At 50.3% G+C, this 26,428-nt stretch overlaps 1 protein-coding gene across 12 annotated transcripts in view; it reads right to left on the reverse strand.

Annotated features, from left to right (window-relative positions):
• Nucleotides 1–26,428, reverse strand: part of ZNF618 (zinc finger protein 618) — a 183,286-nt gene that overhangs the window by 73,278 nt on the left and 83,580 nt on the right. For all 12 annotated transcript variants that reach the window (XM_059410993.1, XM_059410989.1, XM_059410988.1 and 9 more), the window contains exon 2: nt 10,719–10,762. In XM_059410993.1, coding sequence (XP_059266976.1) covers nt 10,719–10,762 — 44 coding nt within the window. The remainder of the gene's footprint in view (nt 1–10,718; nt 10,763–26,428) is intronic.

The raw sequence follows: 26,428 nt of genomic DNA on the forward strand, positions 1-26,428 counted from the left end.
GCCAATTCTTCACCCTCACACCCTGACATGCCCCAAGGATCCGTTCTAGAACCTATCTTTATCCACACTCACTCCCTAAGTGATCTCATCCAGACTTGGGCTTTTAAATATTAACAATGTGATGATGAATCCCAAATTCCGTCTCCAGCTTGGATCTGCCCCCCAACTCCAGACCTACATACGTAACTGCCGACTGGACACCTCCCCCTGGATGCCCGAGAAGCACCCATATTTAACAGGCGACAAATGAGCTACTGCTATACCCCCTCCCCCAAGTCCAGACAATCCTGACTCCCATCCCAGTGCTCCTTCGGCTATACCCTGCAATCCACGATACCACAATCAAACAACCACACACTTCTCGATTTCAGTTAGGAGCAATTCCAACCCTCCAGCTTTTCGGGCCCAGACTCTAGAACCAACCTGTCTTCCCTCTCCCTCACTCTGTACTAATGATAATGAGTCCACTAGAAAATCCTGCCGCCTCCACCTGCAACATGTGTCCAGAACCTGACGACCCCTTAGCAACCCCCGGTCCCCACTGCCCTCCCCAGCCTCCCGTCTCGTTGTCAACTACACAGCCAGTCTCCTGCATCTACCCCTGCCCGACACCCCAAAGTCAACATTCAACACGGCAGCCAGAGGGACCTAGTTAAAGCAAGCCAGGTCATGTCACCCCTGGGCCTCAAAACCCATTATGGTCCCAGACCTCACCAGAGCAGAGTCCTGACCCCCAGAGCTCCCCGGGACATGCCCCAGGAGCCCACTGCCTTCACCAACACAGCCCCTTGCAGGCCACACCAGTCTCCCTGGTGTGCCCTGAGCACAGGGGCCTGGGGCCTCTGCCCCTGCTCTTTCTCTGCCCTTCCCGGCTGCCCCCATGGTTAGTGCTCGTGCAAACATCCCCAGGCCAGCGGAGACATCCTAGCTGCTTGATCTACACCTGCACACAGCTCACCCCAGTCTTCCCCACCCCGTCTCCCCACTTGACCCGTTCTGTTCACTACTCATCCCGCACTCACCCACCCATCACCTCTTGTCCCCTTTGCCGTCTGTCTCCCCGGCTGGAACGTGAGCTCCAGGAGGACAAGGACTCTCTCTTGTCCGTCCCCTGTCACCTCCCAGTGCGGACAGCTGCACCTGACACAGGAGAAGCCATCAGCAGGTGCCTGTTCCCTGAAGGAGCCACGCAGTGAGTCTTGGAAAGGGTGGAATGAGCATGGCCTTCAGGGTGTCTCTCCCTCGCCCTCCACCCGACTCACAAAGAACGTCGATGGTTTAACCGCATCAGTTAACGTTCAGAACCGAAGTCGGCGCGGTCCACCCCCGGGCCCTGGGCAACCACATGGCCCAGAGATGTTCAATCGGAGCCCCATTCTGAACAGAGAAGCTTATTCCACAAGGGCTGCGTTCTTATCCTACTCCTCTCCGGCAGGAACTTTCTCAAGTGTAATGCACTCTTCCGTCCTCCCTCCTGAAATGCTAAAAGAGGGCAGCCGGACGATGCTCTGATCCCAAGTCTTTTTCTTCTCCCGCTCTGCTGAGATATTACTGACACGTAAAGATATGGAAGGTGCAGGTGCACAGTAATGATCTGTCCTGCAAGGGGGCACCAACTCTCAAGCATGCAGATGGGACAGGATGTTGAGCTCCCAGGGCAGGTGCTGTCTCTGACATCCACCCGGAGCCTGTGGCCTCGTCCCCACGGTTACTGGGAAAACCTCCCTGTGCCTCTAACAGGCTCCAGCTGCGAATCTGCCCTCTGATTCCACGTGGCTGAGAGCCCTTCAGCCGTGAAGGCTCTATCCAATATCCGTGTATCCCTGTGTCTGGCCCCTAGCGGACAGCAGCTAACGTCTGCTGAATGACACAGACAGAGAACGACATGTCAGCGTGAAGGTGGAGGTGACTGTGGCAAGGATGCTGTCACGAGGGGAGGAGGACAAGGGCGGCTAGTCTGAGGGGCTCTGAGTGGCTGGGACAGGCTGCGGGCACAGTGCTTCACCCCAAGTCCAGGCACCGCCCCTGTTCCCAATGCCTGATAGATGCTCATTAGAAAACTGAGGATCAGAGACACAGAGTGACTTTTTCAGGGTCACACAGCTTTCCACGGACAGAACGGGATGCACCCAGATCTGCCTGACTCCATCCCCTGGGCTTTTAGTGGTGCGGATGATTCGTTTTCCCTTCTCAAAAGGAGAGATGATTAAAGAAACAAAAACACAGCACTTGTTGAATGAACAAAGTCTGGCTTATCAACAAGAAACTCCCAAGAGGTGGGGAGCATACCCCCTCGTCTCTTCCTGTATCCTCAGCATCCTGATGGAACGGGGCACGTGCCAGATACTTAACACAGTAACAGAGAAATGTAATAGAACTACGGCATGAAGGGTTCCACGTCTGCTACAGAGGAAGTGCCTGGGCTTTATGTTCCCTGTCGACCTCTAAGTCCCCTTGACGCGTTCCAAATTGGCTGCCGTGTGCAGCAGGACACACAGTCTCCTGTTTTTGGTGACAAGGACAGGAACCGTAACAGGGATGAAGGCTGTGGCTTCCACCAGCCTGGAAGGACCAGGAGAGAGAGAGAACCTACAGCGAAACCCCACTTTCCACAAACCCCAGTAACGAGGCCTGCGTCTGTCTGTATTTACTATTCCGCCCGTGTTTCAAATCTTCACACCATCACCCATGCCTTCGTAACCCTCAGAATTATCTGCACTTCCATTTGTCATGTATCCCTGATATATTTTAATAAATAGTCAAGGAGAAAAGATGAGATTAATAGATTACAACTATTAACCTATTAAACAACTCTTAACAGTCTAGAAATTCAAAATAACCTACAATACATAAATATATCATTAGTTTGAGATAATTCCCAGGCACTTAATTTTCCTTAGTGTATATTGTCAGTCAGCCACGACGCTGGGTAATACTAGTTCAGAAAGGCAGCGTGAAGATTTAAATATTAAGACTGAATTCCCTGGTTAATTTAAACCGAAAAGAGAAAAGGCAGGAGTCTTGAGCAATGCTGTCAAGTCACAAACTCCGACATGTGGCAGGACAGGGCCCTCCGGGTAAAGCTGGGAACTTCTCTTAAGAGAATCAAGGCACAAGGAAGGCTGGCCTGGGCCGTTAGAAAGAATTACCATGAACAGCATGTTAAGGAACACGCCACCTTCGCTGGAAAGGCAGGTAGCAGTGGGGCAGTCTGAAGCCATCAGCAAGGCGCATGGTCCTTTCAACACTCACCCTGTTGAGGGGTTCCCCTCACCCCATGGTGGCAAAGCTGCAGACTCCCGTTTTCTCACCAGGACAGAACTCCCTCACCAGGTAAGGTAGGGAAGGGGAGGCCCCCGAGGGGTTCCTGCCTGTCGTCTTGCACAGATCCTCTGGGCCAGCCACAGGCTCCCATGCAGATCCCAGAGTGCAGCCAAGTCAACCAGGGGAGACTGAGGCAGCCCCCAAGCTAGTCCTCATGCTGGATGATGAAGAAAGATTCTCCTTCTGCCACTAATGCGATTTCCCACTGAGGCTGTGACTTTGCTACTATCCCCTCCAGTCCCCTCTCTGACGCCCGGCACCTCTGACCACTGTCTCCTTGGAATGAAAAATAAAGAACTTCCCGAGAAGACCACGGCGCTCCCACCATCCTGCCCACACTGACCACGAAGGCCCGGAGCTCCCCAGCTGCCGGCCTGCCAACATGTCCCTGACCTGGTCCAGGTCTTCCCGAGGTGCTGGGGGCTGGGCTCTGCCAAGCTTCCTAAACCACCTACACCCCTTCCTCCTCACACGTAACCCCGAGAAGTTAACACGATCCGCTCAGGGCCGCTTAAGAGATTCGAGGGCAGAGATACACGTAAGGAAGGCAGCCAGCCTGGCCCCCCACACACAGAGAGGCTCCGTCAGTGTTAAGTTCTTTTCTCCTGTCCTTACCAAGCATTCGCCAAACAAAAATGTAGAAAGTCTGGTCAAACTATCAAAAACATCAGCTCTCGGGCCACGGATGGAGTACTCATAAATGAACGCAGCGGGGCAATTTTAGGGTCCCCTGAAAACAGAAGACATGGGGGGCATGGCCACCCTCCTACACCAGCAGTGACAGGAGGGGGATGAGGACACACGCTGCAGCTAAGTTCACCGCAGGATGGGCAGAAGGGAGTGATCAGGAAGGTAGGTCTGGAGCCTACGGAGGTTCTGAAACATCAGACTTTGCGTCGAAAGCTGGAGAAAGCATAAGCCAGGAGAGAAGGATCTCTTTCAGGTGCGGAGCCAGACAGAGGGGGAAGCTGTGGAAATTTCCCAAGTTGTTTTCTCAGATGAAGGGCCTCTGGCATCAACGGCCTCCAGAAGCAGCCAGGCCAGGTCACACTCGTCACCATCATCAACGCTGTGCTTCTTCAGGACAAGAAGCCAAGACTTCCAGACACCGAGTGGTTAAGAACAAGGACCCAACAACATTCTCAATCTGCTCCAGAACACAGAAGGGAGACTCCTGCTAGGAGTGTGCACTGAAAGAAGGTTTCCTAGGGACCGGTCACCTCCCTCCACTGGACTGCCCCAAGCTTGAGAGCCACAGTGCTATTGGGCAAAAATGATTCACCAGTTTTGATGTACATCAGTTTGCATTTCTGCGGCTGTCTCCGCAGGGCAAACCTAAGGATGTGCCTGAATTTTCCAGAATCCGCCCTATCTGCAGAATCTAGGTCTAACAGTAATAGATCAAGCAGAAAGGATACTCTGCCCACCAAAAAAGCACTGGCCCCCACAGGGGATGAGTATATGAACCCCAGAGTCAGCCTGCGATTTATGATCTTTGTGGCCCAACTTTGCCCCAAAGTTCGATAAGCTGAGAATTCACATTTCTGGAAATCACATCCGAGCTCTAGTAACAGCAACATATACCTAGAGTCAAGATAAAGATGTGCCCTGGCTAGAATATACCCAGAATTCTTAAATAACTCTGTGCTGCTACCGTACTGGTCACTGACTACCATTGGGCCTACTGCTACTGCCGGCTTTTGTGCAAATCAAATTAATTTGTTTAGGGCTACTTTTATTTTTACTGCTGAAAACTAAAATTCTAAACAAGAAGATGTTCTTTAAAAAAATAATTCTGTAGCTGCACACACGCGGTGATCAGATTAAGAGTCCACCCATGAAAAATCTTAGCTTCAAGGACAAGACTCAGCTAGGCCCAAAGCTATTTTACTACGCGCGTGACCTTGGACAAGGCTATTGCTTGATTCCCTCTGGGGAAGAGGGGTAGTATCACAACTTCCAAGGGCCATTGTGGGGCCCAAGGGGGATCTATGCATGATCCTGCATGACATAGGAACTAGATTGTGGTCAGCCCTCCACCCCGACCCTCGTCCCTGACTCCAGTCCTTTCTACAGTGTCCAGACTCAAGAAGAACTCAATCGCCATCCCACTTCTACCTCCTCCTGGAAGGGAATCCAGCCTGGTGATGATAAAAATAAACATTTTTTGAATGCCTACTATGGGCCAGGCACTGTGAATATTACTATTATTATACTTAATCCTCACTGACAACATTATGAGAGAAGGTCTAATATCATACCCATTTTACAGATGAGGACATTGAGGTCGGGTAAGTAGCCCAATGTCATACAAGCAGGTAGTGGGTAGCCCCAGGACCTGAACCTAGGCAGTCTGGGCTCCTCAACACAGTGCTAATGAGCTATTTGGCCTTTAGTGAGGCTAGAGAAAAGGCAAGGGAGAAATCTGGGAGACGAGCCATGGAGAAGCATACATTTTTTGGATGGACACAATGCTTTGCTGAATCAGATTCCTCAGACCTGAGGAGATAACAGCCTTTCGAAAACTCACTTCCGAGCCAAACTTCTAAGGTCCTGCTTGTCCTGAACCCTTGGCAACACCTCTTCAATCCTGCCCCTTGCACAGTTTATTCACCTCCTGGCAAGTGGTATGATCCTTTTAAAACCAAATTGTACCATGCCCACCTCTGCTCAAAATCCCCAGGGGATCCCCCTATCTCATGCAGGGTAAAGGTCAAGGTCTTGAGGATAGCCTCCAAAGCTCTGTCAGTCACCTCAGCCTCCTTCCTGTAGCTCCAACACAATGTACACACTCCTGCCCCAGGGCCTTTGCACCTGTTGTTCTCTCTGCCTAGATGTGGTTGTCCCAAATGACTGCTCAGCTCAGTCCCTCCTTTCCTTCAGACCCATGTTCAAATGTCACCTTCTGGTGATGCACAAACTCCTTCTGTCACTCCCAATCCCCCACCCTCCCTTCCCCTCAACCCACCTCACAGCATTGTTTATCTTATGACATACCATCCATTTTATGTATTGATTACGTCTCCTTCACTCTTGCTAGAATATGAGCCTCTCCAGATTTCTGTTTTATTCACTGTTGTATTTCCAGCGCCCAGGTCAGATTTGTAGAATGAACCAGTGAGTTTTGGTCTTATCACTTCCCGCACCGCACCCCCAATCTGTATACTAGATCCTGATTGCTAGTTAGGCAACTGGTCCACACAACCACCAAATGAATCCCTTAACCTCTTCTATCCCTGGTTTCTTTTTTTTTTTTTTAAAGATTTTATTTATTTATTTGACGGACAGAGATCACAAGTAGGCAGAGAGGCAGGCAGAGAGAGAGGAGAAAGCAGACTCCCCACAGAGCAGAGAGCCCGATGTGGGGCTCGATCCCAGGACCCTGAGATCATGACCTGAGCCGAAGGCAGCGGCTTAACCCACTGAGCCACCCAGGCGCCCCTATCCCTGGTTTCTTTATCTCCAAAATGAGCCGGTTACTCCAGATTATCTCCAGAGCCCTATCAATTCTGACAGCCTTCAGTGGACCCCCCCCCAAAAAAAAAGGGCAGAATTCTTCATTACCACAAGCCTATAGCTACATTTTCTTGATTATAAAGACTGCACTTTCTTAAAACGTTCCCCAGTTAAACCCCACAGCCCCCACGCCTCTTAGCCTAAGTGGGGCTTGGCTGCTGTTGTGCTCCGTGATTTGCAATCTGCGCACCAAGTCAGCATTAACCTCGAGTGCTGGGATCACTGGTCCTGTAAAACAGACCTCGGCTGGGTTACAGAGAAGTAAACCAAACCACATTTGGTTGTTTTGTAGGATCAGAATCACCACCACTCCTGGTCCCCCTCAATTTAACATGAATTCCTTAGCAGTCCATGCTGTTGGTTTTGGGGCTCAGCCAGAGGCCCTCTGGAGAAGTACCAAAATTAGGTGTTCTGGGCCAAAAGACAGGCGCTGGGAAGAAAGCAGAGCCCGGCGCAACAGCCGAGGGGGCCATGGCACAGCCAGGAATGGACGCCCATGTCAGAGGACCAGGGGTCCTTCAAGGTCATTCCCAGCCAGGGCTCAGTTGACACAGCCTCACACTGACCTCAGGGAGCCTCACCCCTGTGTTTCTCCATCTAAAACGGGGACTAAATACGCCTAACATGCTAGAATGCCAGCATGTCTAAATCCCACCTGGCCAGGCCACGATCAAATTCACAACCGGCCTCAGGTTAGGCCCGCATTCAAGTTCTCCTGACGTGTGATGGGTAATTCGCTTTTCGAACTGGGTGCTGGGTCACAATACAATAACACTGTTTTGGTTTCTCAAAGATGCTCTATGACCTTTAATTATACAATCAATACAAACTCACTCGTGGCGCTCCTTCGAAGTCCCTGCCTTCCTCACAAGTCCCTGGCCCATGGCACAGCCCCGGGTCCCTCACAGACTCTTCTAACATCTTAACTGACCACTTCATCCCGAGAAGGGGGAGGGCGCAGTTGTTAAGCACAGGCACCAGAGAAATCAGACCTGGGTAGGCATCCAGGCTCCATCACACACTTCCCACTGGGGAGCCTGAGGCCCGTACATACACGTCTCTGTGCCTCAGCTTCCTCATCTGTAAAGCGGGACTAATAAGAGTACCTCCTTCACAGGGCTGTTAGAAAGACTGCATAAGTTAACAATGAACTAAATCACTTAGCTCTTACTTACTGACATGTAAGTGCTGACTGAACGGTAGTAGTCATTATTATTAGAAATTTCTTCTTTACGTCTCAAGTCACACACAACCCTAAGATTTGGGCTGGCATTGTGGCAAGAACACAGGGCTCCATCCCTGAGTGTGTGCAAGCTTGAGTAGTCAGGTGGGACAAAGAGATGGCACATGTGCCATGTTCCCCCTCCTCTGACCAGGGCAGGCATCGCTAATCTATCCCTGCACTCTTCTCACTCTGACTGTATAGCCTCTGCCTGGTAAGACTCAGTTCAGAACTTCAGGCAGCTACTACTGCTATGGAGGAACCTGCCTGCTGTCTTCCCACCTGCTGTGGGAGAAATTCTACAATAGAAAGTTAAGGACAAGGTGCATGAAAAGTCATGAGAAACAGATGGAGGTTTGTCTCTGTCCACTTCTCTAGACACTCAAGTACCTGCTGAATGACTGACTATTCAGCTTTAAATCCATTGCAGCAGGGGCCCAGTGAACACGGAGGGTGCAGTGGGAGAAGCTAGCCAGACCCTCACTCAAGCACAGCACTGGTGAGTAAAGAAAGTACCCTGCTTGGGCAGGTTTGAGGCCTGACATGTGACCCTGAACAGGGCCATCCCTCCCCCACGTGTCCAGTAAGAGGGTGGGACCAGACAAACCCCAAGGGCTCATCTAGTCCGGACATTCCAACCCAGGAAACACTTGCACTCGCTCCTAGGCTAGAGACTCCCACTGCCCCCATAGACCACAGCCTCATGCACTGCTCTTCACACAAAACTCCACAACCAGGGGCCCAGGAGAGAGACACAGGCACTGGGCAACTGCTCGCCCCATGCATCCCTGCCAGCATTCACAGGTCCCAACTTGGCAGCCCACCCCTCCTTCCCAGACTGCATCCCAGCCCTATATCACCCCCACTTCTTCCACCTCATTCAGGTAGCCATCCCATTAACTCTGAGCACTGCTAGAGGTTTCTGCCCATGGACGTGACACCCTAAGGGGAGAGGCAGCAAAAATGATACAAACATGTGGCATGAAGAGCGAGCATGAAGAACCCAGGAGGGACACAGGCCACAGGCCCTTCAAGGAGAGGCGCCGGGAAGGTTTCTCGGAGGCCAGGATGGAGTCAAGAAGGAAGATCAGAGAAAGAACATTCCAGGTAAAGGGAACAGCAGCTGCAAACGTTCTCAGGCAATGTCAGCTGAGGGCAGGGGCTGGCAAACCCCAGATTGTGTATTTATGTCTTATCTGTGTTCTTTCACACACACGGGGGGTGCAGAGGTCATCACAGAGACCTATGGCCTTCAAAGCGCAAAATATTTACTATCTAGCCCTTCACAGGTAAAGCTGCTCGACCCCTGGTTTAGAGTGTTACGTACACAGAAGGTCACGGTGGCTAAGACAGACTGAGCAAGGGGGAGACTGATGCACGAGGAGGGTGGAGGGAGCAGGCTGTGCTGGGTGGGGTGGGTTTCGATGACCTGCAGCCGGGTATCTCTGCCTCCACGCTGTGCGCCCCCAATCCATCCTGCAAAGGGTTCCCGGGTGATCTTCCCAAAACACACAGCCAAACAGGTTATTCTTTCTCAAAGACCAATGGCTCCCTGTGGTTTCCCAAAGCACGTTCCAAGGAATACTTGCTCTGCAGCTGAACTTCAGTAAGAGGGTTCCTTGGTTAAGAAAGTTTGAGAAACACGGCATTCTCATCTCGGATGCCCTCAAGCATTCACGTCAGTCCATGAAATACTAAGAAGTCCCTCTGCAAAGAAATCTGTTGACTTTGTTTAACCTACTGTCCTTCAAACTTGCTTGGCCACAAACCTTTTTTCCACCAAAATCTCTCAACATTCTGAAGAACTAGTGTTCATGGGCTACAGGGTGAATTCCCCTGCCTGGCCTCCGTGCTCTGACCCCAACTCCAGTAAGTAATCCCAGAGCCCGTTCCAGAGTTCCAGATCTCGTGTGCGTGGCCTGGAGCGCCCTCTCTGGTCTGTCCTTTGCCTTCCTATTGCCTCTGATGCCCCCAGTAAAGGTCGTCTTGCTGCTCGTGCTCTGCCCTCGCTGAGTGACAGTGGTGGGATCAGCGCTCACATTTACGGAATGCCTGTGCCACCCACCAGGGGTGGACAGCCACTCTGCAGCCCTGTCCAGAGTTCTTCCTGCCTTCTTTGGTAACGACAGCCCAGCTTTCCTTTGGAGGCTACCCCCCGCCCATCTCGTGCCAGTTCCCAGGGTGAGGACACAGCCCCCATGTGGCTCAGCAGAGTATCCCCTCCCCTTGCTGTGGGGTGACTGGTTCAGGCAGAAGAGCACAGGACCCAAGCTGGGCCAATGAATTCCAGACCAGGATAGGTCGGGCGGCTCAGGAGTTCACAACAGAGCAGGCGAGATGGGATTCAAGCCCAGTCCTTCTGCCCACTCTTCTGCTTGTCCTCTAATTTACTGCCAGCCTGAGTGCCCAAAGGCCTATCCGGGATCTAGTCATCCTTGGTGCATCATGGGTGCTCAGCGAGGGTAACAGGAGGGCTGGAAAGTGCTGCCCATAACCACACATCCTCTGGGGAGGTATGTGTACTTCTCAGCCAAGGGAGCTGGCCTGGACCCCCCCATCTCCTTCCAGGGAAGGCAAGGACCAGAGAGAGGTGGCTGTTGGTTGGGAAATGCGGAGAGGGAGGGGTACAACTGGAGGCAAGGGAAAGAGAGTGTACCTGCTTGCGGTGCTTTTCCTTCCGGCTGCACTGGCTCCGTCAGCCTGCAAAAGAAACCCAAAACACCTCTATCAGCCAAGGGAGGGGAGCCCAGATTGCACCCACTGCCACCCCACCAAGCTCCCCCTCAACACCAGTCTTCAGACTGGTCCAAGGGGAGAGCTGGCCCAAGCCCAGTTCCATTCTTGCAGGCTGGGAAAATCTGCCCCTAGTGGTAAGAGGGAGTCAGGACACCCCCCCCAGGCCCCGCCCCCGGAATTTGCTTGGCCCTTTAAATCTAGCAGAGCACCCATTGCCAACACAAACCCAGCAACCACAGGGCCCTGGGGACTCAGTGAAAAGTAAGTAACCAGCTAAATCTGAGATTGAATTGCACCATTTTTATTTTCATCTGGGATTTCCAATAAAACAGTAGCCGCAGATTTATTCCTACCAACCAGAGGGGGAAAATCCTATTATGTTAAAATATTCTGTTCCCCCAACCCTACTAGCAGGGAGAGACAAGAGAGTGCCGGTTCTTAATCTCTTCCACTTGGGGTTGGGGAGGGGGATGAGGAGATGTGGCTGACCCAATGAAAATTTCAGAAATCATACAATTCTGGGTCAGATGGAGAAACTGAGGCCCGGGGCCAGGAGGGAGCTGCCTAAAGTCTCAGGACAGAATGACAAACATCTGGGGTTCCTGACCTCCCTGCCCAGGCCAGTGCTGGGAGGACCTCTGCTGCAGAGGCTGAAGTAGGCCATGGACATGGAAAGAACCCACGGGTTGTAGCCACTTTCTTTGGCTTTGTTAACGCATTTATAATAATAGTAATCGCAGAATAACGCAGGTTCCAAACTCTGGCACACACGTGTTTCCAAATTCAGAATACTTCCAAGTTTAGAAAGGTAAAGTAGCACATGCGCTCTGTATTTTGCAACAACCCCGGCAGGGTCTGGGCAGCCCCCCACCAACCCCAGATTCAAGCACAGTGAAGCTCTTGCAATCAGGCCCTACAGAAGATGAACGAAGACAGAATTAGTCTCTTCCCCTTCAGGTCAAGTCCGACCACCTCACCAGTCATGAAAATTATTTTTGTTTTCGAGTTTTGTGAATTTCAGGATTGCAGATCTAAAATTGCGACAACAGCTACCTTTTGACGCAGGTTTTTGAGAAGTTACAAACTGGCAAAACCAGATGGCAGGCTTCAATTCAAACAGTCAATATGGAGAAATAAAAGAATTTCACCCAAAGAAGGCCAGATTTCAGTGAGTGAAAGCAGCACTTAGTTCCACGCGACCACAGTCAGCGAGAGCTGACAGTCCCCACCGCTCCCTCTTGCCTTATACCCAGCCCTCTGGCCTGGTTCCCTGGGGTATCCGGACTCCCTAACCTCCCCTGGGGTGCCAGTGTATGCACATTTAATGCTTCTTATTCAACCCTCGGAAAGGGTCCCCCAACACACACAAGGAAGCAAGGAGAGTCAAAGAATTTTAAGTCACTCGTCCAACATTCCACAGCTACAAGCCCAGGTCTGGGTTACTCCAGGGCCCAGCTTCCTAAGCTCTGGAGTATTTTCTCTCCCATCAACATTCAGAACAGCCAATTGGAAAATGAGGTAAACCCACAGCCCCCACTGCCCACAGGAGGGAAATGCAAAGATGAAGGACAAATAAGGGGGCAGAAATGTGAGGCCTGGGAGGGAAAAATTAATGGGATGCTGGTGTATTATTTCAGTGGCAGAAACAAGAAAGCGGAAAATGGTTTGCATATCATTTCACTGGGAGCAAAAGAACAGGATCAATTACAGCCTCCTTCCGACATCTTGCATTCCTCAAAACTTCTACGGAAAGTGAACGGGACGACGTTGTTTTAATCTTCATATCGTGAAGAGGCAGAAGTGGTTAAGGGGTGGGTGCAGATTCTGCCCCAGAGAGCTTAAAGAAAATTTTAAAATCCCAAATGATCTCTCATCTTTCCCACTCAACTCTGGGCACGTATTTCTAGCAATTTGCACATATTGTTGCGGGGTTTGGTTTTTTTTTTGGGGGGGGGTCCTCTTCCTTCCCAGTTTCACCCAGAGTGGACTGCATGCGGACAGGGAACACGGGGCTGGGGAGAAGAAAAGATGCTCCGTCTCTGGCAGAGCTAGGCACTGCCACCTATGTTTCCTTTTTATTACGTTTGCGATGCTCTGCACTCTTGCCACCAGTGGCAAGACTGAGTTTTGTTTTCCACCGATTTTTATGAAACAAAGACAAAATGCTAAAAATGTTCAAACCGTTGCCCAAAGAAACCCCTGCACAGAAACTCAGGAGAAGCCACGGGAGAAATTGAGCTGCTGGTGGGAGGAGCCTCACCTGGGCAGGTGTGATGTGCCCCGGGGGTGGGATGGCTCCCGGGGGATCCGGAGAACGATACAGGTGGGCCTGTGCACGGACAACAGGCTCAAGTGAGAGATGTCCACAACAGCATGTGTCCCCATCACAGCTCCCGTCGGTCAGGGCACATGGGCCTGGCTGGGTCCAGGCCCACCGTAGGACCAGGGACAGCCTCTCGGGCCCTCCCTGCCCCTACAGAAGCCCACAGTGCCAAGGGCACCAACCTTCAGTTGCAGGGATCAACCTTCAGTTGAAAAGATCACTGAGAAGCCAGACCAGCTCTGTCCATGTCCTCCCAACTCCTGACCACTTGAATGAAGCTGACCCTCTGACGTGGCCATTTTCCCAGCAATTTCCTATGATTCAACCTAAACCACAAACCCACCTCAACCCAGTGTAACCTGACCCGATTCCCAACTGGAACTCAAATCAAACAGCACAGGATAAAGCATCATACAGTGTTGCGTCTGGAGCCCCCAACAGTCCTGCCGTTTCCTAGCTATGGGGTTCTTGGTAAGCCACCTGCACGCTCAAGACCTCGGTCTACCCGCGTGCAAAATGGCAATAATGCCAATCCCTGGACCGATCTTCTGGGACCGACGAGGTAACTAGTGTGGACTATGCTGACTGCACCACAGATGGGCGTGAGGTGGAGCCGACCTTGCACTGCCCCAGGACTCTCCCCAGCCTGTCCTAGGGTCTGGTCTAAATCCTGGGCTGCAGGAGCAGGTCGGCATCTCACAGGTGCCCACCAGACCCCACAGCTCTGAGGCTTCTTGCAAAGGGCTGGTAGAAACAAAGTCAAATAAAGTGATACAGCCTATGCTAAGCACAGGCCAGCATAGCAACGGCTTAAGCAACAGCAACACGGCAGTGGCTTCCACTGGACCATGGGCTCCTACGGACACAGCTCTGCCTGGTTGTGTCTGTGTCTCACCAGGGGCAGGCTCCTTCCTTTCCCCGGACACAAGGTTCTCGCTGGTAAAAACTAGACGAGAAGCACGAGAGTTAAATCAGATCCTCTCCTGCTGCCTGTGGAAGTGACCCAACCTTAACCAAACCCCACTATGGCAAGTGAAATGGGGCGTGGCACAGTGGGCCCATGAGAAACCCTCCCCCCTCAAGCCTACCACGCAGGAGGAGGGGACAGGCATCCACTTCCCCAGTTCCCCGTAAGGGCATCGGTCTCCCTTTGCCAGCCCCATCCATTCCTCCTCCACCAGTTTCTCTGTAGGACCCGGGCAAAGCTATTTTTGGTTTCATTCGACCCTCCTCTTCCCTCCCAAATGAATGTTAAGTTGTTCTTTTCCATTCTCTTATTAAGGATTTTCTTGGAAAGAAAATATTATTCCAAACCCAGAAATTTTATTTCTGAATTTGTGCAAATGTAAGTTGTAGGACATTAGCTGCATTTCACATTTTGTGCAAATGGCAGAAACAGGCAATTCGTGTGCTACGGGATGGGGGCTGGCCAACGATTTCGATAAAATAAACCCTTTTTTAATTTAAATGCTAATGCACTGAATTAAAATTTAATAACTGAGGAAATTGAAAAGCCGAGCAGGAATATTGGAAATAAATCCAAGCAGAAACAGCTGAAATTAAAAATTCTAGAGAGTGGGAGGATAGCAGCTAAGCTGTCTTATATGATTACATTTTTTTTTTTTCAGAATGAAGCAAAAAAAAAAAAAAAAAAAATCCTATCTCTCGCTGGCTCTAGGGCAGTAAATCCACAGTGCTGTGATTTATTGCTCAATTTTCCTGAGGGAAAAAGGCTTTCTTTCATGCTGAAATATTTCATAAATTTCAAGCCAGCATAAATTCTTAATTTAAAAGTTATGGAGGTCACATTTAGTGCACTGGTACGGTTCCAAAATCTTAAAGCAATAGCAGCGACCAAAAAAATAAAAAATTTTTAAAAAAGAAAAAAAAAAAAAGGGCAAAAAAAGGGGTAGAATTGGTTCTTTTTTTTTTTCTTTTTTTCATTTTGGTTTTAATTCACGAGTCGAAATTTCATTATTAAAGATCCCTCCTGGATGGATGGAACCCAAGCACATGGGGAACTGGTATGTGTTTGGAAATCTGCTGCAAAAGATGAAGAGATAAAGATTTAATTCAATTATAAAAGAGGCTTTTTTTTTTTTTTTTAAAGCCACTTGAGGAATTTCTGGTAAAAATTTCCTCCCTTCGCTGCCTGGGAAGGGGTGAGGGTGGGGGAGGGTGGCCAATGTAATTGCTTCTCTTAGATCTCCAATCTTTTGTGCACACTGATATATTCATTTGTTATACAGCTGTTCAGCGGCGGAAAGAATGCTGGGGCGCCCATAATTCTAAGCAAATCAATCAAAAATTAATGATTTGTCATGCTTGCACAATGGAGGAAAACAGCTCCTTGGGTCCTGGCTGCCTGATCTCGAAGAATGAAATGCCTTTCTGCGATAAGAGAACCAAGCCGGAGGCTCAGCGAGGCTGAAGCGCCCCTGTGAATGTGGGTGCGCATGGTCCCCTGAGCTCCCAGAGGATGGAGGAGGGCCACCATCTTGAAGAGAACATCTCCAAGATGGTGCCTTGGCCAGTCAAGGACAGACGGAGCGAAGCACATTTCCCTAGAGGTATACTTAGGATCTGGCCTTCTCCCTCCCCCACTGCAATGCAAAAAGTGCTTCCTTTTGGGACACATCAGTGACTCCCCCAGCTCCCCAGCCAGATTTGACAGGTCTCTGTTCACTATCCCCCCACCACTCTTAACCCACCAACACCAGCACTTTTCACCAACTCTATGGGATGGGGACCACAGTGCCCCGTATGTGCCCCCAGACCATGTGCTCCTCCTGGACAAAGACCACACCCCACACATGGCTGTGACTCTAGCACCCAGCTTGGGGCCCGCACGCGGCCAATCTTCCAGTAAACAGGGTTGACTCCATTAATTATTATTTCTCGGGAAACACAGATAACGAAGTTCCTTATATGCATTATGAACTACTAAAGAGAACAATTGATCTTAGATAATCCATCACTCCTTTATTCATTCAACAAACATTCCCTGAAAAACCTACTGTACTCCGCTTTGGATGAACAGCCTCAAATCCACTGGGGGACAGTTCCAAACCCCTAACATTTACTGCTTCTTGGCTTCTCTCCAACCTCGGAAGGAAAGAGTGAATGTGAACCCACAGGAGAAGCTCCCTGTGTGCTCAAATGCCTTTCAGGTCTTCTATTCTTTCTTAAGTCACGTGAATGTTATTTTCGCAAGGATCAAATGCACATTACTCCAAACTATGCCTGTGCAAGTCATACATACATATGTTTGAATATAAAAATACCATCTTATATTACCACCATGTACAACTGATCCTGTAGGAAGATGCTTAGCCTCAGCAGTGAGGGAGGCCAAGGGCACTCACCTGGAGGCCTGCAGGAGGCACTGAACCTGTGGGATGCACCTGCCAGAGCCGCGGACTCCGCCCAGAGGGTCACTCTGTCTCCTCCTCTTCACTGAGGATGGGAAAAGTAGGCCCAAACAACCGGAGCCTCATCTGCAAACCCCTTTCCTTTCCAACAGCCAATGGATCCCCAAAACTGAACTTGAACTTTCTATCCCACTGAGGCACAAGACTCAAATTAGGGAAAGTCATTCACTCATCCCAAAAGTATTTCATGAGCTGCTTCTACACACGAGACACTGTTCTGGGCAGTTGGGCTATATTCCTGCCCTCAAAGCGATTACATTCAACTTCGGGGAGAGAGCAACATTAGGTAGAATAAATGAGTAAAATATATCCTATGCCCGAGAGTCATCAGTTCTGTGAGAGGAAGACAGAAAGGGAAGGGGGACCGGAGTGCAGGCGCAAGGTAGGAACCACAGGCTTCAATCTTTTTTTTTTTTTTTTAAGATTTTATTTATGTATTTGACAGAGAGAGAGAGATCACAAGCAGGCAGAGAGGCAGGCAGAGAGAGAGGAAGGGAAGCAGGCTCCCCACCGAGCAGAGAACCCGATGCGGGGCTCGATCCTAGGACACTGGGATCATGACATGAGCCAAAGGCAGAGGCTTAACCCACTGAGCCACCAGGGCGCCCCAGGCTGCAATTTTAACCAGGTGATCTGAGCAGGTGTCGTTAGGCAAACAATGGAAGGGAAGGGAAGGGAGTTGGTGTCTGGGGGGAAGGGAATGGTCAGTGCAAAGACCCAAGGGCACGAGTGTGTGCCTGGTGTGCTCCAGGAACAGGAAGCATTTCAGGACTGAGGAGAAGGGAGGAGGTTAAGGGAGGCCACTGAAGGCCTTTGGCTCGTATCCTTAAAAGTCCATGGAAGGTTTTGGCACACCGACATAATATGACTTCCATTTTTTAAAAGATCCTGGGGCGTCTGGGTGGCTCAGTGGGTTAAAGCCTCTGCCTTCGGCTCAGGTCGTGATCCCGGGGTTCTGGGATCGAGCCCCGCATCGGGCTTTCCGTTCAGTGGGGAGCCTGCTTCCCTTCCTCTCTCTCTGCCTGTCTCTCTGCCTACCTGTGATCTCTGTCTGTCAAATAAATAAAATAAATCTTTTAAATAAATAAAAAAATTTTTTTAAAAAATAAATAAATAAATTTTTAAAAAGCGATCCTTTCTGGCTGCTCTGCAGAGAATGGACCGGGGGCAAGGGTAGAAGTAGGCAGGAGGAGGTCAATTAGGAGGTCACACTCATGGTTGGGACCAAGGGGGTGAGGAAGTGGCTTCTGACTATGCTGGAAGGTAGGACCAACAAGACCTTCTATAAACCAGATCTGGGCTGTGACAGCAGGTAAGAGTGAGGTAAGACTTGAGAAACCTTCGGCCTCCGCACCAAGAAAAAAGGACCTGTATCTTTCTGGCACATGAGAAGATAAAAGTCACTGGGACAGCACGTTCCATGGATCGTCACACCACATCAAATCCTCCCAATAACGCTGCGAAGGAGATGCTGAAGCTTACGCATCCCTCCTCGACCACAAATCAGCCAACCACCCAGAGAGGCCCACTGGCTTGCCCAAGGTCACAAAGAAGTCAGTGGCTTGACCACGGCTCACACATCTTCTCACCCAAGTCAATGGCCATTTCCTCTACACGCTTGGCCCTTGCTGCCTAGAAGACACAGTCAATCCTGGTCCCAAACAATGGAGGTGAACTTGGCCTACAGACCCACCCAGCCCCAACTCGAGCACAGGCCGCCCCTGCTCATCGATGTTCTTGGAAAAGACCTATTAAGGGTGATTCTGCCAAGGCCAAACAATAGCTTTGCACGTTACAAAAAGGATCCCACTTCCAGGAAACTAAATATATTATAAATTCCCTAATTAGACCTTGTTTCTCAGATCATCTTCGGTGATATGTCTCTAGCATGTGGTGCTTCATTTTTAATTCTGTATTTGCTTTCCACCCAAACGTGGTTACTCAAAGCCGCAGGCAGCTCAGGGGTCCCAGAGGAGGGGGTGCGTCTGACCTGGAGTCAGACATGGGTATTTCAGCGGGTCTTCATACCTTGCACAGTAGATGTGTGATTCTGAGAGGAGCCATGGGGGGACCATGCATCTCAAAAATGGTTCCTATCATTCACCCAAACACTACTTGCTAAGTGCCTACTGTGTGCTGGACACCGGAGCTGTTACTAGGAACACAACAGCAGCAAGAACAGTAGGGGAGACGGGCAGTGATTACTTAATTATTTCACGCTATCGATTTATAATTACCAACTGAGATCTGTGCTCTCAAGAGGAAGGCCTAGACTCTGCAAGCATCCTTGACAACAGGATCCAAGGAAGCTGTACGGTGAGGAAGAGTTTCCCCAAGGGAAGGATGCTAGAACAGGGCACATGGAGCTCCTGCTCCACAGAGGGGAAGGCATGGTCTGGATGCAAATGAAGCTATGAGCTGAGTGTCAGGGAGCAAAGAGAAGGGCACCATCTTGCCCAACAGCAAAGCCTGGGCCCCTGAAGCCTGCAGGGCCTCAGCCTTCTCTGAAGGCCTTTTCCTCTGGAGGAAGGGACCAGCCCACTGACAGGCCCAGGCTCTGATCTGACCCCAGATCAGAGCCCAGAGGCCAAGGAGGCCCAGACATACCATCAACTAGCCAAGTTTCCAACTGCAAGGGAAAACACAGGGAAATGACCAGTGTCTTTATTCCTCTTGGTTACAATGCCCCCCTACCCTCCGCAAGTCCCTGCTGTCAGAGATCAAGTGTCAAGACATAAATCAGGCTTCCTAGGGATGGAACCGACACCGTTCGGTCAGTTTCCCAGGCACTGCAGGTGCAGGCAGGACCTTCCCTCTTTGAGGGACAGACTGGAGCAGGACCCTAATGCTGACATCATCACCACCACCATGGTCATCACCATCTCTGTCATACTATCACAGCTGGGGATTACGGAGCACCTGCAAACCAGGCACAGGACTTGGGGCTTTCCCCCAAGGCTCCATGGGCTGTCCTGATGGCTCGTGCACCTCTTGAAGCCACCACTGGCTATAGGCTGGAGGCAGGGAGGCCAGCATGGAAGCCACCATCATGTTCCAGGAAAGAGATGCTCTAGAATGAAGGGCCGCTGGGAGCACCAAGATCACCTAAGATGGCCTGTGAGGAGTACCCGGACGGAGCCGGCATGCAGCAGTCACTCAATAAATGGCAGGTTTCCATTTGTCTGTTTCCAAACAGACAAATAACGGCAGCTGTGGGAAAACTCATCTTAGGCTGTGAGCAAACTGGTCTCCTCTGGGCACCTGGGAGACACAGAAGTGAGAGATGAAGCTACCTCCATACCCAGGGCCAGATTTGGGGCCCTGAGCAGAAGGGTGGCGTCCTGACCTCAGCCAGGAGGGATGGTGCCCTCCCCCAGGCTGCTGTGCAGGACTTGCCGCCCAGACCCCAAGCCTCGCTCTCGTCCCCAGGTGCCTGATGCCGGCACGGCTGGAGCCCAGAGACCACACATGCATCTCCAGGGTCCAGGAGAACTCCTGGGTGTTTCATGTACATAAATTCTATTCTCCCATCTGCACTGGATCACAACCGGTTCTAAGGCTGCATCCAAAATGGTGAAGCTGTTCCTGGGGTCAGGCCCCGCAACGTTATTGGTTTGGGGTGTTTTTTTAAAAAAATTTTATATTAAAAGAATTCTAACGGAGTAACAGCGCAACTATGAGGAGTTCCCTTCCACCTCTCACCCAACTTCAGGCACGGGAGAGACAAGGTCAGAATTGCGTCTACGAAAGGCCTGCTAGAGGGGGGCAACACAAAGCCGTGAAGACCAGTTAAAGGCTGATGCCAGCGTCCCAGGAGGATCAGCTGAGGCTGGACCAGCAGTCAAAACCTTTAGGCCCCAAAAATAAATCGTGAAGGCCACCAATAGCGGCACAAGTCAGGTGGGGTGTTAAGCCCTGCCACCCACGAGGGGGACCTTGGCCTCTCAGTGCACTGACCTCTCAGTGCCTCGGTTCCTTCCTCTGTAAAATGGGAGTGATGCTGGTGCCACCTCACGGGCTGCCGTGCAGATGACATGGGCTCATCAGTCACATGCCTGGGCAGAGCCTTCAGGGACACATGGTGCTGGCCTGTACGGTTCACCCAGCTTGAAGGGCCTCCGTCAGAGAAAATACCAGCAACCCCAGAGCAGCCAGCATCTACTGAGCGCCTCCTGTATGCCGGCCCTGGGCTCAGGCACTGGGTATACAGCCCCAGTGAATCTCCTCGATCACCCTGGGTGGGAGGAATGGTCCCCAGTCCTGCAGTCCAGGTCCCAGAAGCTTGCAGAGTGCAGGGACCAGCTGGAAAGAGGCTCGGCCAGGCCTCCAAGCCCAACACTCTGATTCCAAGTTCACGTTCTCAAACCCTATGCCACGCTGTGGCCAAGGCCCAGCAGGGTGACCTTGGCGAGCAATTTTTCCATCTTTAAGAGTGGACACGCTCCTCTGCGTGCATGAATGCTGCTCTGTTTGTTTTCTTTCCAAAAAAGAAACGCGTCTCAGTTCTTTACAGTCACACACTTAATCTCTCAATTTACAAAAGAGCGAGTCATGTGACTGGATTCCACAAAAATTCTCTCTCCAGGTTTATGATTTTACAGAAAACTCCAGGGAAAACCGCCTGGAGCGAGTTAAAACCAGATCAGCCATAAACCATGTCCTGGTACAGCCTCACCAGGCCAAGACTCAGATTACTCATTAAATATGTGATAAATATTCGCTTCAGATCAGCAGGAAGTTGGGGGCGGGAGGGGGGAATTTTTTGCTTCACAAGGGGGAAAAAACCTATTATAAATAGAGAAAGTTACAAGCTCTAAATTAGTGAAACTAGAATTGGGGGATGGGGTTTGAAAGTCACCCCCCTTAAGTATTTTGAAGTAAGGCAGTAAAGAAAAAGGCTACTCCTCAAGTCTCTTTGAGGAGATCACAGTAAAGGGCCTGGGCCTCCTGTGACACGGCCACAGTGACGCCACTGTGCCCAGACAGGGATCAGCAGCTACATCACCATTCCAGGAGACCCCTTCCTCTGACAGCTGCCACTGACAAATTCTGCCCATTCCCCCTGTCCCCTCTGTCCGCCCACCTGCCAGCGAGGCTGCTGGATAGAGAGCCTCTCAGAAACCTTCCAGCTCTGCCCTCTGCAGTCAGGCAGCCTGGGTTCAAATTCTGCCCAAAAGCAGCTCTGAAACTGGGCTCAAGAAACATCACCCGTCAGCCTCAGTTTCCCCCGATGTAAAAGAGAGGGAAAATTCCCATGGAACACTACTGCTGGGCGGATAAAAAGGTAGAAAGTCCATCCCGTGCTCAGCTAGAGCTAAACAATGCTACATGAGCCACAGATCTGGAGGAGGTCAGCGTCGTTACCCTGATGGTGGGGAGTAAAATTAATACATTAAAAAAAAAACAAAGAAACCCAAACATATTCTGATCCCTCCAGAGGGGTGTACTCGGGACAGTATCTCCCCCCAGACAATCTGGAGTTGGATGGCTGGGGTTCAAGCCTGGACTCCACCACTTCTGAGCCATGTGCCACTGGGGAAGTCACTTACCCCTAAGACTTGGTTTCTTCGTCTGTCAAATGGGGATAATGACAGTACGCAGTGCATAAGGTTGCGTAGGGGTGAATCAGTTAACATTTATAAAGCTCTCAAAACAATGCCTGGTACATAGTAAAAGCTCTATAAGTAGTTATAATTAAAATGAATTATCATTTATTGACCTTTAGCTATATAATTATCTTTCATTCAAATTCAGGCAAGTCCTGTTTTCCTGAGCCTCAGTTTCCCTACCTATCAATTGGAGGATTTTGACCTGATGGGCTCTGAGGACCCTCCTAAGTTCTGAAATTTGCTGATTCCTGTGTTTCTTCTGTCTTTGATCATGCAGTCTCACTGCCCAGACTGTGGTCTACTGAGCCGCTGGGTCCCAGGCCCTGCCCCACAAAGACTTCCCGGACCACAAAGACAACCTCCTGGAGCACCAAGAGCGTGCCTGACCACACCTAGAAACACACCACACTCTGCCTCTTTGTTCCCATCAAACTGCAACATTTCCAGGAGGGTGGTGATCTTCTTCCGGCTTCTCTCTGGATCCATAGCTCCCAGACCTATGCTGCATACAGAAGGGGCTTAATAAAGGTCAGTCAGTTGGTTTAAAACCTAAAGGAACTTGCTGCCAATACTTAGAGAACCATGGTGATTAATGGGGCCTAGAGACTCATCTAGCCCAAGAATGGCAAACAGGTTGTATTTTCAGTGCCAAGTATGATTAGTCACTAGTGGCCCCCTGGGGCAATGTGTCATTGAGAAGGATTCTGGGGCCACATCAGAGCTCAGCCAGAGAGTGCTGTGATTGATTATTGATGTCTGCGGTGAGCGCAGTGAAGCTGGGGATGGCAGCGAGCTTGCTCCCCCTGAACTACTCCAATATCCTCCCTTTAAAGAGAACCCCAGGTCTCCTGGCCCCCGAAGCACCCTCTATCCAGTCACCGCATTCTGAAAGAGGAACTGTGGCCTTTCAAAATTCAGTGTAAGGGACACGAAAGAAGACAGAAGATCAGAGACAAAAGAAATCCACAAGAAACAAAAAAACCTGCATAAACACTGGACTCACTTTGGTCTGGAAACAAGACTAATTACAGAAGGGTGAAGTAGATGCCCTAAGAAAGACTCTATTCTTTTTAAAGAAAGAAAAGTCTGGGACTCTTGCTCAAAGTAGAAATCTTACAAATTCCTATTGCAAAATAACTCCAGGTCAGCCAACCACAATCTCTATAAATATATCACCAGATCAACAGCCCAGGCAAATAGGGGGAGGGGGAGAATGACTGCATGAATTTTTTAAAAGTCAAATAGTCCCTCTTGTAGTTGGACAGGAAGGAGTTCACCCATTTTCCTGTAAAATGAGAGGCCCAGGAAAAAAAAGAAAGGTTTTAATTTCTCACACCCCAATGGGTGCCTACTGAGAAATCTACACGGCCAAATTATTTTGAAATTATTCTACAATTGTTTGCTCTGCAGGGGGGAAAAAAATCTGGTATCCTGAATTCATCAGGGCAGCCATGACCTCACAACGGCTCTCATGGGACTATTCAGTGGCAGGGGGCGGTGGCGGGGGGGGGGGGGGCAGCCAAATGCTCTAATGGGCCTGATCTGGGGCAGGGGTGGGGGCAGTAATGCCCTACAGGGTCTGGACCAGGAAAAGACAAGCCAACCTAGGTACTTAAAACGGAGGCAATTTAATACAGGGATCTGAGGACACAGGTGATGAATGAGCTGAGATCAAATGGGGGACAGGAAGGCAACCAAGGAGCCTGGAAAGAAAGAAAGGGAAGAGATAGTATTACCAGAAGCTGGGGCTGTTCAGCAAGGGCTAATGGGAGTGGATCCAGAGGCTGCTTACACAGAAAACACGGCGAGAGGCAAGAAGGAGTGGGGACAAACACCCTGGGCTCATCCCTTCTTCCCACCTTCCAATCTCCCAGCTGGGCATCCTTCTGGCTCAACTACTAGAAGGCCAGAGGGCAAGGGCACCCAGGAAATGCAGGTCCTTGTTAATCAGAGCACAGCAGGGGAGCAACCGGGACAGAGCTCAGATCAGGACGCTCCAGGAGGACACAACCACGTGGTGGCAGTGTTCGGGGGTTCGCCCCCCGACCCTGCCCGCGTCTAGCTTCCCTGTAGGGGCTGCAACTTCCTGAACTGTGTCCTCTTCCACACCAGCCAGCAGTCATGGCTCAGACCTGACGGGACCCTGGAAGTCTGAGAAATGGACGTCTGGCCACCAGGTCCCAGTCTCCCAACATGTGGGATGTCTGGATGGCCTTCTTGCATACTTTTGCATCCGGCCTTTGCTCAGCATCTATAATGGACAGCAAATTCATAATATGAAGGCTACTTGTTCCCAATCCATCGGTCAGAAGACCCAAGCACCCAGGAGACACTCCAGAAGCATCTCCTGACCAGATCTGGAAGACTACATTCACAGGGAGGCTCTGCGGTACGGAAGTCTGATGCCAGCTAGCAGGCTGAGATGAAAATGCTCCTAGGGCTCCAGAACTTTCCCCCGCTTCAGGACCACTACTCCGGACTTCAGATCCACACTGAAACTTGGTGGCAATCTCTTCTGAACCATATCATAAAAGACAAGAGTGTTCCTGTCCCATGAGGACTCAACCCTACGAACTCAACCCTACAAACCTCTTGGTCCTGGCTGTGGCTACAGGCTTGGTTTCAAACTACACTGTTCAAAGAAAGGGCCCTTCCCCTTCACTGGTGGCTCTATTCCCACCTCCCCCCAGCCACAGGACCAATCTCCCTCCCCTGTTTCCTTAAAGCACTTATTGCCAGGGCCATTCAAATCATATTGATCAACCAGCTGGAACACTCAGTTGTCTTTTTATGACCTGTCTTCCAAGCCGGAGCATACATCTTCTTTGGGTAGAGGCCGTGCCTCTGGATTCCCTAGCGTCCAACGCATGGCCCAGCACATCTACATGCCATCTACATGGCATCCTTCACCAGGAAAATGGCTCAGGTTCCCAGAAGCCCAAGTCTGGGGTAAGGCAGGAATAACATGGTCTCTATCAGCGCCCCACGTTTGTTTAGCGATCGGCAGGATTTTTACACCCATTACTTCATTTAATTCTTTACAAAGCAGGAGTCATGATTTCTATTTCAGAGAAGAGGGAGCAGAGATGAAGGGACTTTGCCCAAAGTCCGTAGCTGCGGAGATTCAAACCCATGACTTCTTCCAAGACAAACAGCAAGTTTCTTCCCCCTCCTAGCTCTCGTCTCCCTTTCCAAGATTCCACATCTTGCTTCTCTTTCCTGAAGTGAATTGATTTAATGAAATCATTAAGTGATAAAAAGAGTTAATAAATGTGGAGACACTTAGAACAGTGCCTGGTACGGACTCAGAGCTGGACGTAATGGCTGCCACTGCCTTCACTGTCGTGGTCACCTCTCCATCCTCATAAAACTCAATTCAAAACGTCAGCCCACCAGAACACCAGCAGTGAGCAAAGCCCACAGCCGAAGCAACGGAATATGGAAAAAGCCCATATTTAATCCAAATGGAGAAATCAGAGAATGTCAAATGACTTAGCAGTTAAGAGAAGATATTTAAAGATAGTGTAGGATTCTCAGACATCTACCCAAAGCACGGAACTCCCCTGTACCAGACAACCACCAACACTTTATTGAAAATTAGGCCAGACTCTCCCTTCCTGACTGACATCAAGGAGAACACCTTCAGCGCACCTACAGTACTTTCTCATCGGCGCACAATCTTCCTAGCCAGAAGGCTTGAGGTACAAAGAGGAAATGAAGGCCCAGGATGGAAGTACCATGGGCAAGGCCACATGTGTCTGAAAACAATCCACAAGCCCCTTTCATGAGTATCAGACTTACTGCTCCCTCGCTGGGTCCAGGGTGGGACTCTGCAAATCATGGCGCCAAATATGTATTTTTGCTGAGCCACAGAAAGATCAACATTCCAGCTTCCAGCTCATGACCGAGCCTAAAGTCTTTGGGCCAATAAAACAAGCCAGCAGCTACCAGCCTCAGCTAAGATAGAAGATGAGAAAGCAACACTGGGTCATGTCAACTCTCCCAAACGGGGTTTTTCTACAAGAATCTCCAATGCAGCTGTGTGGCCTCAACTGCCACATCCACTGCTCCCTTCGTCTAACTGTGACTTGCCACCGTCACAACTGTTTTGCCAACTCTCATCTCCTTTGACCTAGTAATCCACTTCGGGAACAAACTCTAATATTACACAAAAGAAGGAAAGGGATTCTTGCACAAAGATGCCCGCTGCGTTATTTATAAGGAAAACTGGGAAACAATCTCCATGTGCAATGTAAAAAAGTATTCA

This window comes from Mustela nigripes, chromosome 9, assembly GCF_022355385.1.
Source record: "Mustela nigripes isolate SB6536 chromosome 9, MUSNIG.SB6536, whole genome shotgun sequence".
Taxonomy (NCBI): domain Eukaryota; kingdom Metazoa; phylum Chordata; class Mammalia; order Carnivora; family Mustelidae; genus Mustela; species Mustela nigripes.